Source organism: Thermobia domestica, chromosome 5 (assembly GCF_964235325.1).
Source record: "Thermobia domestica chromosome 5, izTheDome1.hap1.1, whole genome shotgun sequence".
NCBI lineage: Eukaryota > Metazoa > Arthropoda > Insecta > Zygentoma > Lepismatidae > Thermobia > Thermobia domestica.
The window spans coordinates 269,062-293,579 of record NC_137458.1 but is presented as its reverse complement, the minus strand read 5'-3'; the positions used below and the strand labels follow the sequence as shown (position 1 = coordinate 293,579).

The 24,518-nt window shown below is 35.8% G+C and overlaps 1 protein-coding gene across 1 annotated transcript in view; it reads right to left on the bottom strand.

The window, feature by feature from the left end:
* The window catches only part of RnrL (Ribonucleoside diphosphate reductase large subunit), a 52,343-nt gene that overhangs the window by 19,706 nt on the left and 8,119 nt on the right, over nt 1-24,518 (bottom strand). The window contains exons 4-8 of the mRNA XM_081758082.1: nt 8,230-8,390; nt 7,395-7,597; nt 5,057-5,282; nt 3,808-4,049; nt 281-482 (exon numbers count right to left, since the gene is read on the bottom strand). Of these exons, the coding sequence (XP_081614208.1) occupies nt 281-482; nt 3,808-4,049; nt 5,057-5,282; nt 7,395-7,597; nt 8,230-8,390 (1,034 nt within the window). The remainder of the gene's footprint in view (nt 1-280; nt 483-3,807; nt 4,050-5,056; nt 5,283-7,394; nt 7,598-8,229; nt 8,391-24,518) is intronic.

The following is a 24,518-nucleotide window of genomic DNA, read 5'->3' as shown; positions in this document are numbered from 1 at the left end:
CTTTATCGGTCGGGAATTTCATACTTAAATAGAAAAAGATTCTCAAAGGTCGAAACCCCGGCATTTATTGGGGCTGTCCTTTATGGGTGCCCCTGCTAGTAGGCTACTTACTAAAAAAAAAAAAAAAAAAAAAAAAAAAAAAAAAAAAAAAAAAAAATCACAAAATGTAGCTCATTTTATGAAACTTTGACAAATTATTACGTTACTAATACTATAATTTAATGGTTTTTATTACTTATAAAAGAATAATCTTTGAAGCATAACATGACAAAAATATTACCTCATCTGGAGAGCTGTATTCTACGATCTCTGTACACAAGTTGCTGCATTTAATCGTGCCAATGTTTTGTTGGTTGGACTTTCGATTGCATGCGTCCTTGTACAACATATAAGGAACACCCGTTTCTACTTGAGCTTCGATAATTGCGTACCATATTTGTTGTGCTGGGACTTTCCTTCTGTATCGGCCTTCCTTTTCATAGCTGGAACGAAACGAGAGAAATTCTTGATTTAATTTTAGTCACATTATTTATTTAACTAAATAAATATAACATGAGCAATTCATTCTACATCAGATTTTAGTAATACGAACGGTGTCATCGTATAAGGTGACAAATGTTTACCGGACAAAACACATTAAATGATCAGGATAGCTGTCAAATAGCACTTCCGATGCGACAATAACTTATTGACAATCTCATGCAAGACGAAAGACAAAATTTTCCTGTCACCGGCACCTAGATTGTTTAGTTACATAGCTCGACGTTGCATCTGGGAGAAGAATGAGAAAGTGATTAGAAGACGACTCCTCGCCACCTAGGAAAACATTGATGCTCCGCCACTGGAATGTCATATACAACACACGAAATACCTGTCTCAAGTAACACTATTTCGGGTTGTAATGGACCTTGTCTCTTAACGTTATCTTATAAATGCAAAATGAACATTACTTCTTGGAAATTTCATCTTTGATAACGGTTCGAACCAGGGTGGATTGATTTAAATCAGTCTGATTTAAATCACAATTTAAATCAAGATTTAAATCACTTGATTTTTTAAATAAAAATCTTTGATTTAAATCAAATTTCGAAATAATTTAAAGTGAAAATAAGTAAAGTCCCGTTTCTGTTCTGTTATTTCGATTATGGAAGATGATGATAATCATAATACAATGAGACTCAAATGTACAGTATGTACAGCATAATATGAAAACAAGTGTCATGCAGAGGATGATTAGGGAAAATCCCATTTTGAACTGGTAACAGGTCAATCCTGTTTTCTTCTCTTCGTAGTATAGGGTTTATATTGTAAATCGTTAACTATTCCAACGGGGAAATCACCATCGACATTTAAGACGAAGATTCTTTTGTGTGCGCGTCTATATATTTGTTCCCAGATAATAGGGCGTATTTAGAAGTGTCCTATCCCCTCTCTGATTTTTTTTTTTTTTTTTTTTTTTTTTTTTAAGTTTAGGCAAAATTCATGTAATTCGTGCCGCAAGCTAGCTGCAATTTCCTTAAAAATATGCCTCATATGCCTCTGCCAAATATCAGTAACTTTTGTGGATAAAAAGTGTCACTTTGATAAGCGTTGCTGTACTTTTTCCTTAACGCTTAACCTTTTAAATTATATTACCTATTTTTAGGTGATAGGATAAAATCTTCATTATTCGATTAAACAAGTACTAATAAAGCTTTTTACTTCGCTTTTTCAGGACTGAAGGCATTGTAAAGCACGTTACATATGCTTTCACGCCTCTCTGAGTCGAGACATAGGATGTGATGACGTCATAAATTTAAAAAAGATATTTTTTGTTGTGCCTATTTTTATTATTTTTTGGCGGGCCTACATTTTGCATTCAGAAGCCTGAAATTCTGCACACTCATTCAGCGTACCCTTAGTATTTTTCAAATGATTTCAGATCTCTGCGTGAAAACAGGGGGGTCCACAGGGGCAAAAATGTTTAAAAAAAATTGGCTATTTTAAACAAAAAATAGCTTTCTTCGCGATTTTCCCGCCTAAGATGGAAACATGAATGGTACCATCTGAAAGGCTGTTTTATTCTGAAGAGAATCATGTACGAACCATGATCTTAGGATAAATAGGGATGTCTCAGGAAACTGTTACCTGAGATCCTGTTTTATACGGGAATCTGGGGTATTTGGGGATACGATTTTTCGCGGGCTTACTTTTGCATCTAGAAGTTTGAAATTTTGGACACTCATTCACTGCATCCCTTAGTATTTTTCAGATCTTTGCCTTTAAACAGAGGCGGTACAGAGGGGTAAAAAGTTCTTAAAAAAGGGATATTTCTTAACAGAAAATCCCTTTTTCCCCGTGATTTTCCAGCCCCAGATAGCCTACACGATGGAGACATTTGAATGGTACCGTTTGAAACTCTGTTTTATTCTGAAGAGAATATTGTACAAATCCTGATTCTAGGATAAATAGGGATGTCTGAGGAAATTTTTATATCACATCCAGGTCATCTGGGGTATTGTGGGGATGTTCTTAGCTCATTGTTAAATATTTTTCCCGCCCTTACTATTCAAGATAGAAGCTTGAAATTTTGTACACACACACATTTAGTACACTCCTAGTATTTCCCAGTTGATTTTGAGATCTGTGTGTTAACACAAGGAGTCCAGAGGGGATCAAAATTTTTTTAAAAAAAATCAGAAAAAATCCCGACTTCTCTCAAAATTTTCCGCTTCAGGGACATGATAGGGAAAATGTGAATGTTACCGTTTTAAAGTCTGTTCTATTCTGTAGAGAATGAGGTATGAACCATGATCCTAGGATAAATAGGGATAATGCTTGACTGAAAGCCTATAATTTACCAAAAAAAAAAAAAAAAAAAAAAAAAAAAAAAAAAAAAAAAAGCCATAATTTAAAATTGTTAAGAAACATTATTTGGGATTGATATAGGTTAACGATTGGGGATTAATTCAAAATTCAACCCCAATACTTTCACTTAAATGGTATAATTGGCATTTAATACTAATTCGTAATGGTTTTTCTTCAGTTCGCGACTTGTATTATACGAAGAGAAAGATTTGATTTAAATCAAAAAAGTCATCAAAAATGATTTTTTAAAAAAAAATCATGATTTTTTTCCACCCTGGTTCGAACACAAATAACCTAACCTCTTCCTTCCACATAACAGCTTGTAAAACTCAAAAAAAACGGTAAGGTTACGGTATTGTACATAGTGTTAAACAACAATAACATTGAACACTATAAATGTTAATTTATCTCTTAAGTACAATATAACTGTTTTGATCAATCGGTAGTATGCACTGTACGATGATTATATCCCCAAAAATATATTCGTAGCTGACGTAAGATAGTACTCCACAAAACACATATCAAGTGATAAAAAAGAACCTGATTAATACTTTCAAAAAACAATCCCCCCCCCCCCACACACACCTTCTATAGTTTAAAAAAAATAGTTGTTTACAATTCAAGCACTAGATTCTATTTCAAACAAGTATAACGATTACGTGAAAAATGAAAACACTGGAAAAATTAAATGGACCAAAATCTATTGGCAAGATAATACAAGAAGGATAAAATGATATAGTAGGAAAATGTAAATTGGAATCCAAATCGCCACTGTGTACTAGGAAGGTTTCATATTGCTGACGTTTAGCGAAGAATATTCATCTCTTACTTAGCTTCGAAGTGTAATCCAAATTTCGAATGATCCTTCTAATAGCTACAACTTTTGCTTCAATAAAATTAAATTAAATTACTGATCTTAAAGAATATCTAAGTGAAAGTGGTGCAGGAATAAAAATTTACCTTTCATAAAGCTTTTCGAATTCTTCTCCCCAACAATCGTGCAAACCAGGGCATTCGTTGGGACACATAAGCGACCAGTCTTCATTCTTCTCCACGCGTTGCATGAAGAGATCGGGAATCCATAGAGCATAGAATAAGTCTCGAGCCCTCGTCTCTTCTTTACCTGTGTTCTTTTTCAAGTCAAGGAACTCCAAGATGTCCGCATGCCATGGTTCCAGATAAATAGCGAAAGCACCGGGTCGCTGGAAATTATAATGAAGATTTACACATGTCCTTACATTATCTACAAAATCGATATGCATTAAAAATTCAAACACTTTGGGTAACTTTAGTTCTGGAAATAATAAACCCCTGTTTGTTTCGTAATGTTACAAGTGTAACCCCTATCTTTACTACAATTCTCTCTTCTAATACACGTAAATGTAATTGACTATTGAGCTTCACCTATATCGGAAAGAAAACTTTAGATTTAAAACGTGTAACTTTCATAACCACACATCGTATTTGGCGCTTAGATCACACAGAAATGAAATGCAATCGTTAAGTTTTACGTCCCACGGTTATCCCGGTTAGGCTAAAGGAGACTGTGATGATGAGAAATGAATGAACTGGTGGAATAAAGAAAGTGGGAGGAATTGGGAGAACCCCGAGAAAACCCATGAGTACGGTGTTTGTCCACCACAAAGTCCACACGGCGCGAGCTGGGATCGAACCAGGGACCCCAAGCACTGGAGAACGCTCTGCCACTGAGCCACCGCGCCCTCTTAGATTACACAGTTAATGGAATCAATCACCCACGTCTAGTCCAAATGGAAAACCAATTTCAGACAAAACACGATTATAATAAAAAAAATAATTTGTATATACAAACTACATCCTCATGTGATGATTTTAATCGCCATAGTCTACAAACTTTCGGATTTGTATGAGTCAATACTTTCTTGACACACTTTTCTAGATGGTAGGAAGATTATAGCAAATACAATACATTACAAGATGTGAGTACATTTTAACATAATAAGAACAATCGTTTCTTAAAGATAAAAAGAAGTGGTGCTCAGCGTTCAAATTATGTATCAAGGATTATTGGACTATAAAGTTTGTTTTCATTGGACGAAAGAGGATTATTTATTCTGAGAATGTGTGTTCACCATATTTGTTTCCCCAGAATCATTACTGTTTATGTCTCACTGAAGGCTAGAAATATTTAAATTATTTAATGAATAAGAGTTTAATGGTGTACACTCACCTTATTTCCTCCTTGATCAACATATCGTGCTGTGTTGTTGTAGACTCGAAGCATCGGTACGAGTCCATTGGAGATGCCGTTGGTCCCCGAAATGTAGCTTCCACTCGCTCGAATGCAATGAATATTAAGGCCAATCCCTCCGGCAGACTTGGAGACCAACGCGCATTGCTTCAGGGTGTCATAGATACCTTCGATGCTGTCTTCCTTCATCGTCAACAGGAAGCAGCTACAAAAAGGAAAAGGTCAATATATAGAACTACATAAACAGAAGTAAAATTACATACTATAGGTTAAGGGAGATATCCCTGTAGGTGTTTAAAAAAAACAATCATTGATTTATTTGAGTTTAATTTTTTTTCAGTACCTGTCTCCTATATGGGACATAGGATTCAAACCATGATCTAACACCGGCTTTGCATCGAAGCCGCGTATATTTACCACATAGGCTTAGAGGGTTCTTTTACGGAAAAAAGTTTTACTTTATTTTTATGGAATTCAATTCGCACTGGAATGCATTACTGAAATTATATTTATTAGCTCAAGTTTTGCGTTTAACTATTTCTTCACCTTCTAATTTGCACAACCGGTCTCTACCATTAAAAGTCATACCTTCTTCTTGAACCTTGTTTTGGGTTCCGTAAATAAGGAACTATCATATCAAAGGAATTGTGCCATCATTCATATCAGCTGCCGCAAATTAAAAAGTTTGCATTCTCAGCTGACTTCTCGTAGCAATTAGTTTTAATACAGGCCAACAATTTTAGTATTTCTCTCCTCCCTCTTTTTCCTTTCAACTTTTTCTTACACAAATGTCCCAACCAGAATCTACTTTCTTCTTCTAATTACTTCCAATGAAGTTCTTTCTCTTGAACTATCCCTAAGTTATAGTTTTCTGTTCGATTCAACAAATTGCTCATTTTGCAGCCACATTTAGAACGTGTTTAATAATTTGTCACAACTCATTCAGCGAACCCACACTTCCTTTCAAACGCTATTGCTGTTGACACCTCAGATTCTCAGTAATAATGCTATCTTTATAGACATCTTAGATTAGTTAGTTGTTCTACTTTTCCTCTTAATTTTTACAGTTGTCAGTTAATTTTCTTCCCTTTTTTTAGTATTTATCTGCATGTCATAGTATTCATCCCTTTTCTCTCGAATTCAACGAAGTATTTTTTATTCAATTTCATAATTAAGAATGTATTCCAAACAGAATAAGTTAACTTTTTTAATTCCTCCCGAAATACCATCTTCTGTAGTCAAATCTTCCTCACTACATCTTGTGATTGAATAAAGTTGGTGAAAAGGAACACCCTAATGAACTCTCATTCCAATTTCATTTCTTTCATATTCTGACTCAGCGAATTTACCAGTTCATTTGTCGAAAGCATTTTCTAAAACTAACTACACTTCCTTCTCTTTCCCTGAAAACTGTTCACAATCACTCGCACCAACTCAATCTAGTTTAATTACCTCCCCTTCCCTCCAACCTAATTTGTTCAAAGCAGAATTTTTGCTGTTTTGCGATAAGACTAGTATTTCTATAACCACATAGTTTCACAATCTGACCAACCATCAGTTTCATATATTACATTAAAAATTACGATCATTTCTTTCCCTATACACTTTGTTATCTATACTAGTTACCCTTCCATTCTTTATCTCGAACTAATCCCTTTTACTTGGTTTTGCTCTTCATTAGCTACGACAGATGGTTGAGTTTTGGTTGAAAATGAAATTTTTAATTTTACCTTTCATGCTAAAGGAGACGGATAATTAATGGAAGTGAAAAATGAAATATATATATATATATATATATATATATATATATATATATATTATATATGGTGAAATGACGATGTGCGAGCAGAATTCTGAAAAAATCCACGGGTACGACGTTGTAGATCACAAATTCACTTGGGCTAAGATCTAATGAGAACTCTTTGCACGAAAGGTAAGCGTATTATTACTCAGCCACAGTATCTCCCCCCCCCCCCTTCACCGCAAAATAATTCTTCACTACAACTACATTCTTTTCTTTAACTCACAATGGCTGGGAGATGCCCTCAAAATCTTGGAACGTTAATTTAACTCATTTCCGACGCCACAGAATGATGATAGAAATCGGGTGACAATACTACACATTTCTTACTCTTTCTTTTGGATCATTATCAATCACTATAAACAAATATATTGAAGATTCTCTCCAAATATTCTTATTTCTGAACAAATTCTTACTTCAAAATCATTCTGAACTGAAGGTTTCAGAGCTTTTAACTTAATGCAACAACTCAAGGAATTACTCTTATTTTGAATTTAAATAATGAAGAATCCTTACCTCGATAGCTGAGGGCGTCGAGTAGCAGCGTTGAACAGCGTAGGCGACGCGTGAGTGAACCACTTTTCCGACAGCAGGTTGTACGTTTCAATGGCCGCTTCGACATCTTCCCCATGGATGCCCACAGCCACTCGCATCAACATATGCTGTGGGCGCTCAACCACTTTTCCATTGATCCTCAACAGGTACGATCGCTCAAGAGTCTAATCACATTAGAATTAAAACTAGAGATTATCATCTTAGGAAACTATGATCACACACATATATATGATAAAAATGTTATGTATGGCTCGTGTGAGTAGAATCAAGTTTTTAGTAATTACTTCAGAAGGTTTTATTGCAATAGACGAAGATAGCATATTTTTACATATCAAACTTATTCTGGTTGTCAATCATGTCCAAACTGTGACACAAACACAAGCTACAACACGTCGCTAAACAAATTTCTCTTCATTAACATAGTATATTACAGTCAAAATTTTTACATAGAAATTAGACACTCAAATCTCCGGCTGAGCTAATTTTAATAAAATTCTGGATGAATTAATTTTAGTTGAAGGGGAAAAATTGTGAAACAACATACACAAACTCATTCTCATCCGGAACAAGGAGGAATTGCCACAAGAGTGGAAAGAATCAATCATTGTTCCAATCCACAAGAAAGGCGACAAAACTGACTAATAATTATCGGGTCTTTTTCCTTCTCTCAACATCCTATAAAATCCTCTCAAACATTGTTAGCAAGAGTGATCTCATACACAGATGGTGTTACTTGTAGCCTAAAAGTGAATTTAAAATAGTAATAAGAATAAAAATAATTTAGAATAGCAATTACCTTGAAACCAAAGTAGTTGTAGCTAAAATCTCTGTCATATATAATTGCTGAATTAAGTCTATCAGCGTTTCTCATGATGATGTCGTGATGGTAGTCTGACAGCATGGGAGTCTTCTTTCCAGTTTTCGGATTCACCATTTTGTGCAGATCATCCATCACCTCTGCAACAAAAGAAAATGTATTTTGAACAGCTGCAAGATCTCAGTACAAGAGGTAACAGCTAGAACACAACGAACTCACGTCTGCTACAAATTAAGAGTAAAGTACTCGGTTGTACAGAGTGGTCCAGGTTTTGACGGACGATGATTTCGCATCAAGAGACATTTAAAAGATTGGACAACATGTGACTTAGTGTAACTCACGCCGTGTCTGACTAAGAGATTTCATAAGTTAAGAACTTAAGCATCCAATAGACTCAATGTTACATGGATCGCTTTACATTTATTATGTAACACTATGTGTGGCCAAATAACAAACCCTTTGATGTGCATCCTGGAGTTTGAAACAAGATTAAATGAAATCTACGTTTTACGTCCCACGGTTATGCCGGCTAGGCTAAAGGAGACGGTGATAGTGAAAAATAAAGGAAATTGTGGAATGAAGAAAGTGGGGAGAAACGGAAGAACCCCGAGAAAACCTAAGTACACAGTGTTTGTCCAGCACAAAGCTCACTTGGCACGAGCTGGAATCGAACCAAGAACTCTATGCACCAGAGATGAACACTACCACTGAGCCGCCATCCTGGAGTTTGAATGAAGAATGAAGAAGTATAGGAATTTATTTTTTTTAAGTACACAAATCTAACGTAATTCGAAACAAACAAGACTTTATATTTCATCCTTGTTCTCTGGTAAAGCACGCAAGGGAAAGATGGCTTTGAAAAGTTAAAACAAAACAGTGCTAAAGACGATAAAGAGGATAACGCGAAGTTTCAATTTCAGTCCGGTAGATGTCAACTGCGGCAGATTTGAATAGCAGGAAATGGAATATGCATAGGTACCGTTAGTCACCGTTACCCGTGAAGATATCAATGATCTTATGCCATTTTAACGAATTCGGCCGAGATAATAGCTCGAGCTATCTATTAGAAAAAACAAAATTTGATTTCGTTTAAAAGATCATGTGGAGTAACGCACGGACTAACATTACAGTATATTATATATATATATATATATATATATATATATATATATATATATATATATATATATATAAAGAACTTATATGCAGTACCGAAAGCTATAACCGCTACCAGGTTATAGAAGGATTTTTTGTGGACACTCTGTATATTTCGTGAAGACAGTGATTATTATTTCGATTTATACTTTATTCTGCAACGCACATAAGTTCTTTCTTTGGTGGGAATTGCTTCTTTCCCACACAATTGGACAAAGAAGTCTTTCATCGTTTTCTCATATATATTTAAAACGTTGCTTTTGCTGAGAACATTTCAGTTAGTGACTAACCATTTCAGTGTTTCTCCCTGACTCATTATATGCACAGTATATATTCTATAGTTATTGGGAACTGAATTAAGTGCTTTCGTTAATCGCTTATGGAAACATTACAATAGATTAGAGAAATACGGGCTGACCAGATGTCCCAGTAGCCAAAGTGGCACCAGCCTCACAGTTTTCGTAGTTCGTTATCTGTACTTTCTCACGCCAGTGTTATCGCCGTGTCTAGTGCATTATAGGCAGTTGGCTAAAATTAACATAAATTGTTTTCTATATTCTGTTTGTGTGTGCATACAGGTGAGTTCACTGAGTGAATTTTGAACTGAACTGCCAACACTTTTCCGTTGACCATTGCAACCCGTAGCTTGAGCTTGGATGCTCAAGGAGTTTTACTCCAGGTCTGGAAGCCGTAACCACGCATCTCGCGTCGAGCTTCAAACATAAGTTGTGTTAAGGGGCACAAGTTATTTAGCCGGTGAAGGACGATTTCTTACGGCTAGCCCCAACCAGTGAAATCCCAGGTCCTCAGACCTTGTGCGTTTAAAAGGTTATATACGCGCCCTCCAATATCTGTATTCCATTGTGGAGATCTTCTTTTGTGTGTTTGCTGAAGATTCACCTTTACGCTGCAAGACTGTTCAGCGTAACAACTGGATTCATCGTGGGACGATCCAGACAACTTTTCCCCAGTGCGAATCCCCAAGTGTGTTAATGGTGTGAGCGAAGTATTTATAGTGATATCTGAATTATAATCATACATATATAAAGGGCTATATTTCCCGAAAAGGGCAAAGCGTAATTTCAGCGGCAAAATTTATTAGTGTCCAGTGTTGTATTCATTTCTCTTCGTTATTTTTTTTTTTCAAAATAGTGTTCTAATAAATAAGTATAGTGTCAATTAATCCAGTGTGTTTTCGTTGTTTGTACGAGTGATGTTTGTGTACGTTATGGTCTGGATGACCGTCTGATCGTCCGTGAGGTTTCGAGACGAGACACCTGAACCTCTCGGCGCCTAATGCTCATATTATTGAGACCGACGAGCGATTTGGGAACAGTTTGTAACCTTTTCTTGGAGAGGTCCTTCATCGTCCTGTCCAGGTAAGTTAAAGTATCAGGAAGATACCTATTGGTAGTACCACGAGCCACGGACACCGAACAGAACTACAGGCGGTTACAAATAAATGACGCCCGAACTACCGACCCGAATCGAGACCGTTGGTGCTCGAATATACATATAAGATTAATATTTTAATATATCATTTCTCTTTCAGCTTAGTACCAGTAATCTGAAAAAAAAATCTCTTTCAGGTGATTTTAATCACATGTTTTGGTGATAATATATTTTATTCTAATCATACGTTTTAAATTTTACTTTTGTCCATAATGGAACATCAGGAAGTAGATATTATAACTAGAATGAGTTTACTTCTCGAAGAATCGATGAGAGACAATAAAAAGAATTTTGCTCAATTTAAAGAGAATTTTGATAGATTAGAACAAAAAGTAGATGAGAATAAAGAAAATTTTGTCGAATTAGGTCAGAAGTTAGACGCCGTGCAAAAAGAATGTCGCGAAAATAACCAAAGATTAGAACAAAGTATTAGGAATGTGGAGGCCGAAAGTAAACGAAGGAACGAAATCCTCGAACAAAAATACAATGGCATCACACTTAAGATTCATGGCCAGCTTCACGAAGTCAGTCATAGTACTAAACAGGCAATCGAACTCGCCACACAGACCAGCGTCGAAGTTAGGCAACAGACTGAAGAAACATGCCATCGTGTAGAACAAATAGAAACAAAAGTCTGTAAAATTCAGAATCATTTAGGAGGCTTGCATGATTACACACAATCCCTCCAAGGGCAGTTGGAATCAACCCGAGATGTGTGTCAGGCTAATAAGGAACGCTGCGTTAGTTTACATATAGATACAATCGATAAATTAAATGAGATGCATGACCGTATTGAGGAAATTTCTGAACGCGTAGAAAGGCAAGGTAAAGACATTAAAATGGTATATGAAGAGGCGAAACTGATAGATTACAATATGAAGGTAAAAAATGAATCTAACGCAGAATGTCGCGCCGAAATACGGGCAATAGATAAGAACATAAAAGAAATTAGGCGTGATATGGTAGAGCTCGCCCAGAGAGTAGAAAGTACCGAAAATAGAGCGTCAGAATTCGAACCCCGAGTAGAAACAGATACTCCTAGACAAGTTAGGCATTATAGTGATTCGGCTTATTCGGAGTGTAAGAACACCAGTAGTAGTGATAGCACAAGTGATGATTCAGAAATCAAGGTTGTATGTGACCGAAGGCGCAAGCGCGACAAAAATGTTACTTTCACTAATCGCCAGAGAAAAAATACGAAATTAAAAGACGATGTCATGCTTAAGGAAATTCAGTGTTTTCCTAAATTTCAGGGTGATCCTTCTAGTGAATCAATTCACAATTATTTACAAAAGCTAGAGCTTACAGCTCAATTAGCCAACCTTTCTGATAAAGCTCTGTTTAAACTCATTCCACATTTGTTGCAAGGAGTTTCATTAAGTTGGTACAATATCAGGAAAGACGACTTTAACTATGAGCAAATCAAACAAGCACTTATTGAAGCTTTCGCGGGAAAAGCTACAGTACAACACAGGCTATCAACCTGTAAGAGTACTAGGTTCGATCCCAAGGTACATAGTTCCGTACATGATTTTGCGCTAGATCAATTCAATAAACTTCGTGAATTGACACCGCAATTGCCTGAATTTCTCATACTTACAGACGTAATACAGACTTTGCCTAATAGATTTAAAACTGAACTCTTTCTTCATCCATGTAATAATATCAGGGAGTTTTTGGCCGCAATTCAAAAATTAGAAACTTTACACGCTCAGCAAAGTCGTAGAGAGGAAAGATACAAGCAGGGTAATAATTATAATGGTAATCAAAATTCCAGTTTCCAAAGTAACCAACGAAATTTTTCGTATAATAAGAGTAATCAAAGGTACCAGGATCAGCGTGTCAATAATATGAGAATTGATAGGAATCAGAACCGAGGTCGTACGCGACATGACAATAGTAGAAATAATAGGAAGCGACCCTCGAGATTACGTGATCAGAGAAATAGTGAGGAACGGAACAGGAATCGCAACTCGCGCGATAATTCTAACACTAGACCTGAACGAAAGAACAATAATTCTAGGAATCGGCGAAACAATAGTACCAATAATGAAAGGAGGAATAATAATAGTGGAAATAACAACAATAGGAAAAATCATAACAATAGGAACAACTCAAACCGGTCAAACCGACGTAATGATTGGAATTCTGGCCACTCGGAAAACAATTAGAAGGCGGTACTGAGGACCGGGTACCGGCCAATACATACTATCCCACTGTAGGTCCAACTAAGCATTTTCTGGTATCGCATACTCACATTTGTAGTGTAAATAATCCTGATTTAGCTAGAAGTGACTGTGAGTCGGACACAGACTGTCTAGACCATTATATTAATGCGCAACCCAACCCTATCTCTGCTAAACTTAAAGTTTTAGTTTGTAATACTGAAGTTGAATGTCTGGCGGACACAGGCTCCGATACGTGCCATGTCTTTAGCGCTTTGGAAACGCATTAGCGCAGATGTGACGTCACCCAAACTCACTCCAGCTGATGATGTACTTTTAGTGGATTTCAGTGGGTCAACCAGAAGAAAAGTAAGAGGTTACACATTAGTCACTATTCAAATTGATAACATTTCTGTTTATGTAAAAGTTTATGTTACAGAATCTCTCAATCAAGATCTTATTTTAGGACTTGATGCACTTACTGCTTTGAGAGGCCAAATCAATCTTTCGGATGGTACGATTTCCATGGAATATAATAATTTGAAAACCATTATTAATCTTTTACCAGAAACTTTTGACTTTCAGGAAATCTCCGAAGATGAAGAGAGAGATACGATAGATAACAATTTTTCTATTTCAGCTGCCACTTTTGTAAAACAATGTGCTACAGACGAACAGATTAGAGATGCTGTTAACCGCACTTTTAATTTAAACAACCAACAGAAAAAGCAATTATACTCTCTTTTGTCACAATATAGGGATATTTTTACGAATTATCCAGGTCTCTGTAAAGACTTCGTTTATGAGATGGAGGTTAAAACTGACAAGCCACTGGTACGTAAACAATATCCCATCCCTCATAAGTATCTCCAAGATGTACGAGATGAGATTCATAAGTTATTAGAATTAGGATTGATTTGTCATTCAAATTCTGTTCACAGCAATCCTATCCTTGTAGTTCCCAAGAAAAACGGGAAACCAAGAATATGTGTTGATCTTCGCTTGCCGAACCGGTTTGTGGAACTTCGCCAAACAAAATCTGAGGGCATACAGGACTTATTAAAAGTAAAATGTAAACCTTTCCTTAGCTCCCTGGATCTTGTAAGTAGCTATAATCAAGCCTTGCTTACTCCTAAGTCCCAGGAATATACAGCATTCAATTTCGAAGGCCAACATTACCAATATCGAGTCACCTGTTTTGGTTACAAAAATGGTAGCAGGTTTTAAACAGTATGCTCCAAAAAGTATTGGGACCAGAGTTACATGCTAAAATCTTACGATACATTGACGATTTGGCTTGCTTTACAGATAGTTTCGAAGAACATCTTGCATTGCTGAGACAAATCTTTGTGAAAAGTTTAGAGAACACAACCTTACTCTTAACATTGAAAAATGTTCGTTTTGCACTAATTCAATATCTTTTCTAGGTTTCTCGATTACTCCCGAAGGCATTAAAAAGGATCCAAAAACCATAGAAGCGGTTCGTAACTTACCCAGACCCACCAATATTAGATCTTTACAATCTGTAATTGGTCTCTTTAATTGGTCACGAAATTTTATTCCTCATTTCTCAGAAAAAATGCAACCTCTTTTTCAGCTTCTCAAAAAGGGAAAACGGTGGCAATGGCTTGAAGAACACGAACAATCTTTCCAACAAGTTAAAGACGATATTTGTAAAGACGTTCTCTTGTCACACCCTGACTTGAATTTACCTTATTACTTAGAATCGGATGCATCCCGCTTGGGAGTCAGTGCAGTCCTATATCAGTACAGTGATGGACAGAAAAAGGTAATCCAGTTCGCTAGTCGGACTTTAACACCTGCTGAGTCTCGCTATAGTGTGAGTGAGATTGAATGTCTTGCAATCGTATTTGCGGTCCGAAAATGGCGTCAATTGCTAATTGGTCACCATGTTATTTTTATTACAGATCATAAAAATCTCAGTTGGTTGGATAAGGCCAAGCCTTGGAACACTCGTCTTCTTAGATGGTCCCTGGAATTACAGCAGCTGGAGTACGAAATACGTTTCCAGAAAGGTTCCGAGAACCTTTGTGCAGATGCGCTTTCACGTCTCTTCCCTTCCAAAGAATTACCAACTAAACGTGTTCATCTTTTACAGGCTATTCAAGACAAAATCAAAAATATTTCAGTTGAAGAGTTACAGAACGCGCAAAAGGAAGATCCTGATTATTTCCCCATTATTTCTTTTTTAGCAGGCGAGGAAATAAAAGAACTTCCAAGGAATTCACGCAATTGGAAAACATTTTTCAAACTCGATAATGGTATTCTTTTATACAGAGATTTTCATTTTCCAGACTCATATAAAATTTGCATTCCCAGATCATTAGTGAATAACGTTCTCACAGCTTACCATGATGATTTAGATCACCCGGGAGTAGACAAAACGCTTCGGATCATCTCAAAATCATTTTATTGGAGCAAAATGAGATCAGATGTGAAGAAACATTTAAAGGATTGCGTGAAATGTATGCAATTTAAATCCGATCACCACCCACCAGCTCGTTTCTTGTCTACTAATCCTTATTCAGAACCTAGAGCTTTATTAGCCCTTGATTTTTTAGGCCCATATCCATCAGGCAAAAATGGTGCGCGTTTCGCACTAGTTACTGTTGATGTGTTTACTCAATATTGTACAGCTTACCCCTTGAAGAACGCCACTGCTACTTCAGTCATCAAGTGTTTATTTGATATATACATGCTACATTTAGGTATCGTGCAGGCAGTACTGACAGATAACGCTGCAATGTTTCATAGCAAAAAGTTTCTATCTAAAATGCAAGAGTACAATATTAAAGTCCATCATACAACACCGTATCACCCCATGAGTAACATCACAGAACACTAACAAAATCCTTGTATCTACCCTTAGGTTATTATGTTGTCAGTCACATAATAAATGGGCCGAGAACCTGACGCAAGCAGTTCTGTTACATAACTACTCCATCGTCGAAAGTCTTGGTGTTTCACCAGCAAGTTTGTATCTTAATATTCATTTTTCTCGTCCCATTTTTAAGCATTTTGGTTTACAGGTATCTGAAGATTTTGATAAGGAAGACGGGATTAGTTGGTCTAATAAATTACTTATGGCAGACCACCGACGAAAAGCCATCATTGAATAAAGGAACGCACGATGGAACGACAGTCAACAACAGCGACGACGTTTAAAACAAGGAAGTTTGATTTTTCTCAAACAGCGTAACATCAGTAGCCTATTGAAAGGTGAAATATCAAAATTTTTTGATTTGTACCGAGGACCCCTTTTATGTGTTAAGGTCATTAATGACCGTGTTGTTGAACTTGTTGACCCTTCTTCAGGTGAATATTTAGGACTTCATTCGATAGACAGGACTAAGTTATGGGAACCTACCCCTGAAACCCGTGAAATTTGGATGGCCTTGGCACGTCGCCAACTACCAGAAGATCTTTTGCATGACCTTAATTTGTCACCTGTTAATGAAATTCAAGAACCAATCTCTTTTTCCCCTAGTGGAGAAGTCAACTTGTCAAACTCCGAAAACGACAAGTCCGATGAGAATAATTCAACTCCTTTACAGGTTAATAACTTATCAACCACCCGTTTGCTATCTCTTTATTTAGGAGATCCTTGGTTACATTATTACTTCAATTCAACATATTGGGAGCCTACGTGTATCCCATTAATCGCACCTAACCTTACCGGTGGACTACAATTACGTAGAAGCTATACAGAGAACAGGAATTAAAACAAATGTTAAGTGAGGTTTACTTCATAAAAAAAAAAAAAAAAAGGCAACCAAGACTTTGTGTGTTGATACAAATTTTTCTGCCAGGAAAGCAATGCATTTCTTTTAATCTTTCTTTCAACTTTTAAGCGATAGACATTCATTCATTTTTCTTCCTTTTTGCTTTTAGTTTTTGATCAGAACACCTGTGTACGAAAAGAGAACTACGCATTGTTTTTAAAACTCCTTTTTGCTTCCAGCTTTTAACTGTTCGGCAAAGAGCAGATAACACGTTTTCTTTCTTTATTGTGATAAGATAATCGCTGCATTTTCGATCACCTGTTAATGTCGACGAATAACGGACGGTATACAGCTGATTCATTCTTTTCTTTTTCTGTCTTTGTTCCGTGTAGCAGTTCACACCTCAGTCAGCTGTGTATGAGTGTTCAAACCTTATCATTGACTTACTATTAGTTAATGTTATTAATTTTTTCTTGTTTTATTTCAGATGTTTGAATTTAGATTTTTTAGTAAATAATTAACATATCACATACGTAGGGGAATTGCATTTTAAAAGCAATTTGAAATCTTGGCGCGATTTCCGTATCCCCAGCCAGTGGGAAGATGTTTTGGCGTTATAATATATATTTTTATTGTGTTCTAAAATTAAAAAAAAAAAAAAAAAAAAAAAATCTTTTAGGATCCCTTCCCACTTTCGAAATTCTTAAATATGCTATTACATGTTATTCACAATTAATGTTTGATTTTCTTAAAAAAAAAAAAAAAAAAAATGTATCCAGATGCGCAGAATCAGAAAAATTTTAGTTGTTACTTATATATATAGTTGTATGTTTATAAATAAAATTTAGTGTGTAATCACATACGTAGAGGGACCGTATTTAGCCAAAAACGGTTTGACATCTTGGCGAGATATCTGTACCTCAGCTAGTGGGAAGATGTTTTGTCCTTATAACATATTTTTATTATTTTTCATTTAAAAAAAAAAAAAATCTTTTTAGAATCCCTTCCCACTTTCCAAATTCTTAAACATGTTATCATACGTATGACTCACAATTAGTTTGATTTCCTTTTAAGAAAAGGAGAATGTATAGATAAGAAAAATTTTAGTTGTTAATTATATATACCGTATATTTGTATATTTGTCATTAAAACTTAGTATGTAATCTCATGCGTAGAATATGAAACTTTACACTTATAATCAATGTTAAATTTATTTTTCAGTGTAAATCTTAGATTTTCGTTTTCATTTTGAAGTGTTTACTGTAATTTGATTGAACCTCATTTACGTCATTTACCCGATTTTGACTTATTTGAATTTCCAGGATGTGACATGATATATTTTGTTCGAAGAGAAAAGTTTAGAACGGAAAGTAGGCTAAGCCTTAAACAAGTGAAACAGACATTTCCTTGTTAGCTAATAGTGTGTGTAGGAATGTCGTGTGAATAGTATATTCTTCGAACGAAAGCAGTAATCTTTTTATTTTAGAAGGAACTATATGAACAGATATTCTGATGGTGAACGGTCGTTTTTCCCCTCATATTAATATATATGCGGAAATATGTTTAACTTCTATATTTTCTTGTAATTTCTAATTAACATTTTTTTTTCGTCTTCTCTAGACCACTGAACGACCGTAGGGAAACTTCTTCGGGTAGGATATTTTATGGGGATAAATATAAATATTTTTTTTTTTTCAGGGAGGCAATTTTTCCTGGAATTGCAGATCTGTTGCAAAAATGGATGTGGCTAATCCATTGGATATTCCATAGCTAACTGTATTTTCGCCATCAATCGCAAAATATAGTTTTTCATTTCTCTTCTTCTTTTATAGTAACCCGTAACTAACCATGTGTATTCTTAGGTTAGATTTTTTTTTTAGTGTATGTTATTGTCTAGTAACATTTCAGTGAATATTTTAGTGTTTATGAACCGTAATTCTATTATGTGCATTTGTATGCTAAGATGTTATAATGTTTAGTTTTACATTAATTTTGAGAAAGTTATATTTTAGTCACAGTATGTCCCAAAATTATTTGGAATTTTTTAGTAAAATTGTTTTTGTTATGGAGGATTTAAAAAAAAAATCAACATGGCCAAAGGTTTTGAAATACAGACCTTTAGGTTTCAGCCATAACAAACAGTATGGAGGATTTCCCTCAGAAATCAACATGGCCAAAGGTTTTAGAATACAAATCTTTAGGTTTCAGCCATACTGCCAATGACGGATGATTTTCTTCAAAAATCGGCATGTCCCATTATTTATGAGGTTTCAGCCGTCTTAGAGATATTGATATAGATCCCGAAAAATAAACTTATTTTCTTTCTTTCCAAAAGCATGAAGCCATAATGTTTTATGAAAATGACTTTGTCAATTATTTCGTATGCTCGATGACTGAATTTTAATGCGTTAATAAGACCATTTTGAATATTTGTAGCGAAGATGCCTAAGGAAGCTTGTTACAGCTGTTTTGTAGGGAATTTAATCTTGATGTTTTAGATTGACCAGAAAGTTGTAGTGTCGTTGACTATATTTTTGTTTGTATCCCATGTTTTTCTTTTCACAGGTCTCATGTATTTTGTCTTTCAGAGACATATTTTACGATGCTACGAGAGCATTTGTATTTTGTGTGTTTACACATTTTTTCTAGGTGGAAGACGTATGTTATGTTCCAGGGAACATACGCGTATTTTACTGAATATAAATGTTTATATTTCAGTTCTGTACAGAAACATTTTGTAAGTGCCTATGGTTGCATATTTTGTGTGTAAGTACGTGTAGTATTACACATTTTTCCCACCTATGGTTTTGGTCAATTCATGGCATAACGACCATTTATTTTCAGGAATGTTTGGACTAGCGAGTCAACTTCCTTGATTCAGACCTTCGAAAAACTTGGATCAACACTGTATAGTTTTCAACGCTTTATTAATAAGTTCTTTTGCAGATAATACCCATATGTTCTGGTAACCCTACAATGTTTACGTTTTAGAAGTGAACAACAACCATTATTCTAGGCCTAAGCTAATAATAACTTTGTTTCAGAATGAAACCATTTGTTGTATTGAGCATTACTGAATTAAAGTCTCGATTTTCACGACGAGCAGATGGCATTTGATCTTATGGCGTGCCGAATTTTCTTCATACATGTCAACGAAATCACGATCTTTTCTTTGATATGCAGAATCATGCTTATTTCTTGGAATTACTATGAACGTCAATTTTGACACTTAAGTTTATTTTTTTTTTTTATTTTTTGAAAAACGATTTTTCGTTCTTTTCTGCCAAACAACACGAGGCACAGTTAAAGAAAAAAAAAGGGACATACAGGTGAGAATCTTATTTTGCTTATATATTGTGAGTTTATCATGTGTTTACATTTTCATTCATTTTACTATTCAATGATTTTCATATTTTTCTAATATATTAGAGTGATATCGAAAGTTTAACAATAATTTTAATATTTTAGTACCTTTAACATGTTTTGCTATTTGCTTATTCATTCACATTTTGATATTTTAAATACAGATATCAGTATATTTACTAATTTTTATTGAGATATTTGATAATTCTTTAAATCGATGTTTTCTTGAATAGTTATTGAGTGTGCATATTTACTTCATATTATATCAAATAAAGTGATCGAAACGGAACACTTAAACATTTTACGAAAAGTATTTGTATTAAAAAAAAAAAAAAGTAAGAATTTTAATAGCCCTATAAACGCTTTCTGCGAACTTTTAAAAAAAAAAAGTTATCATACAGGTGTTGTAACCGTACTTCGTTTCTCACACCAGTGTTAAAAAAAAAAATCTCCCCTTCTCCCCTCATCAACTCATCGTTGGAGAATCATGGAGGATATTCAACACATGGTTTCAACATGTGAAGTAACGGAAGATAAGGAAACCCAACTGCACCAATTGTTCAAGAGGATCTTATTACTTCATGGAACACTTGGATTGGACATTGCTCATGCAGGAACCTCATCACTTTGTAGTGAGTGGACAAGTTCTTTAACTATTTTAAATAGCCCTTTTTCAGGTGAAAAACCATTCAACGTTCATACACGTAAGTCTCACACCATATGACAGTGTTGCCAACTAACTTATTTTAAATTTTCAGGTGAAAAACCTAATTTTATTCATACTTCGTCAGACGGCCATGGGTTCTCAACCTGTCCACGTGTGCACTTGACAGGTCGTTCCACTTTCGGACACCATATATAACCACTACCAGGATATAGAAGGATTTTTTGTGGACACTGTATATTTCGTGAAGACAGTGATTATTATTTCGATTTATACTTTATTCTGCAACGCACATAAGTTCTTTCTTTGGTGGGAATTGCTTCTTTCCCACACAATTGGACAAAGAAGTCTTTCATCGTTTTCTCATATATATTTAAAACGTTGCTTTTGCTGAGAACATTTCAGTTAGTGACTAACCATTTCAGTGTTTCTCCCTGACTCATTATATGCACAGTATATATTCTATAGTTATTGGGAACTGAATTAAGTGCTTTCGTTAATCGCTTATGGAAACATTACAATAGATTAGAGAAATACGGGCTGACCAGATGTCCCAGTAGCCAAAGTGGCACCAGCCTCACAGTTTTCGTAGTTCGTTATCTGTACTTTCTCACGCCAGTGTTATCGCCGTGTCTAGTGCATTATAGGCAGTTGGCTAAAATTAACATAAATTGTTTTCTATATTCTGTTTGTGTGTGCATACAGGTGAGTTCACTGAGTGAATTTTGAACTGAACTGCCAACACTTTTCCGTTGACCATTGCAACCCGTAGCTTGAGCTTGGATGCTCAAGGAGTTTTACTCCAGGTCTGGAAGCCGTAACCACGCATCTCGCGTCGAGCTTCAAACATAAGTTGTGTTAAGGGGCACAAGTTATTTAGCCGGTGAAGGACGATTTCTTACGGCTAGCCCCAACCAGTGAAATCCCAGGTCCTCAGACCTTGTGCGTTTAAAAGGTTATATACGCGCCCTCCAATATCTGTATTCCATTGTGGAGATCTTCTTTTGTGTGTTTGCTGAAGATTCACCTTTACGCTGCAGGACTGTTCAGCGTAACAACTGGATTCATCGTGGGACGATCCAGACAACTTTTCCCCAGTGCGAATCCCCAAGTGTGTTAATGGTGTGAGCGAAGTATTTATAGTGATATCTGAATTATAATCATACATATATAAAGGGCTATATTTCCCGAAAAGGGCAAAGCGTAATTTCAGCGGCAAAATTTATTAGTGTCCAGTGTTGTATTCATTTCTCTTCGTTATTTTTTTTTTCAAAATAGTGTTCTAATAAATAAGTATAGTGTCAATTAATCCAGTGTGTTTTCGTTGTTTGTACGAGTGATGTTTGTGTACGTTATGGTCTGGATGACCGTCTGATCGTCCGTGAGGTTTTCGAGACGAGACACCCGAACCTCTCGACGCCTAATGCTCATATTATTGAGACCGACGAGCGATTTGGGAACAGTTTGTAACCTTTTCTTGGAGAGGTCCTTCATCGTCCTGTCCAGGTAAGTTAAAGTATCAGGAAGATACCTATTGGTAGTACCACGAGCCACGGACACCGAACAGAACTACAGGCGGTTACAAAGCCATATTTATTGAAGTAGAAAGTAGTTGTAAGAATTGGTTTTTTGCTTTTAAGTTGATAGTGAATGTGTTAGGATGGTTAGAAAAAAGTAGCCCACCAGGGTTGGCTGGTTTAAACTAGGGATGGGCAAAACCGGTTTTATAAAAACCGGAAACCGGTTTCTAGAATAGAAACCCGGAAAACCGATATTTCGGTTTTCTCCAAAACGGTTCGGTTTTCACCGAAATTAGTTTCGGTGAAAACTTTTGGAAAACATAAAACGTTATCGGTTTCCTATTTCTGTGAAAACGGTATCGGTTTCCGGAGAACAACGAAACACTATTCTGGTCAGAAATAACAAATTTTGGAAAAAACCGGAACCGGTTTTTGTGCCCACCACTAGTTTAAACCAGATGGTAATAAAAAGTTTTACATCGTCTGAACTTCGTGGTGACCGGCTGAATAGCACCACCGCATAGAGTAAGTCTCTTGTTTAATTTTGATACTGAATTTTTCTTCTGCCGAACTTTTGGAAAACCTACGTAAGTCTTTAAAGAGATTTACTTTTTGTTTATGACTTGTGATAAAGCTTACCACTCGTTTAAATTCCGCTTAAATTAATTTCCAGTAATGAATTGAAATACACAATTTAATTATTACTCTGAGCTTCGAATTTCCAGAACATTCATTCAATTAACTGTGGAAACGCGCAATGCTGTAATGTAATAAAATTTAAATGCATTAGAAAGTTAGAAAAAGATACAATCAGAGCGAGAGAGAGGACGAAAATAATCAACGGAAAGTAGATATCTAAATATCTTATATTCTTTTTGATAATAGCTATTTAGAGGGAAATCAGTACTTTCCAGATTTCCCACATTTTATACTTTATTTAACAAAGGGAATTAACTACTCCAAATCAGAGAATAATAATAATAATCATCATCTGTTCCGAAGTTGTTTGTAAGACAAGATAATAATAATATACAATTGTAACAGAAAAATAAAAATGGAAACAAAATTCCCAAGACAAGAAACGAAACAAGGATACACAGTGCCTTGTCACTCACTCTCTTCACCTAAACTCCTGGCTGGCCGCATGTGCATGCAATCATAAGGAATCGATATCGCCGACATTGTCGGGGGCTTCTACGGCTGCATTACCGTCATAGGAAGATCGGTCGATAATGTCGGTGCGTGTGCAAGTTAGATTTTGAGTACATTGAAGTTGATTCCATCGTCGACATTATCAGCATTTCCACCGATATTCTCGTTGCCGTGTGCAAACGACCTTACGGTAGAGGCCTGCACGGGCCGAATTTTTCGGCTCGAGCCCAGCCCGGCCCGATAAGATTTTTAAAATTCTTGGCTCAAGCCCGGCCCGGGCCTGATAAATTTTTAAAAAAGTTTTATTTTGTAACATTTTTCAAGGGCACACTTCTTCAACGTTTGTCTTTATTCTAATTATCGTTTAACGAAAGTCAATAATTATTAAAGAATTACAATTAATCGGCCCCAGCCCGGCCCGACCTGAAGAGAAATCAATGTGTTCCCGCCCAAAGAAATAACAGAGTCGGCCCGCCCAAGCCCGGCCCGTGCAGGTCTCTACTTTACGGGACTGCGTTACACAGCAGTGTCGCGACACATCAATTGAGAACCACTGATTTATGGAGTAGAAACAAGCATTAATTCATGTTTTAGATATGCACTTTTTTGAGCTGGCATTTTATACGCGTACGTAAGCCTATTCTGCACTTTATAAAATTGCTGATAAACATTGTGATGTTATTTATGAAGATATTGATTAAAAAAAAAAGAGAACTAAATGAGCATCATTTTATGTTCAGTTAAGCCTACTACACTATAAATATATTGCAATACTTGTTTGAAAAACAAATTGTCATTTTCGAAATTAAAAATTTTAAAGAAAAAAGCAACTCTAACTTTATGGCCTATGGAACCCGGAAGTTCAATGCCACGTTTACAAAAGCTCTCCACTGACTTCTATCCTTAGCCAACTGGATCCAGCTTCTACTTTGTATTCCTATTTCTGAAGAGATCCATCTTAATATTGTCCTCCTATCTGCGCCTAGGTCTTCCTAATGGCCGTTTTCCGATTGGTCTTCCAGTTAAGCCCACCTAAGCCTCCTAGACTTCATGA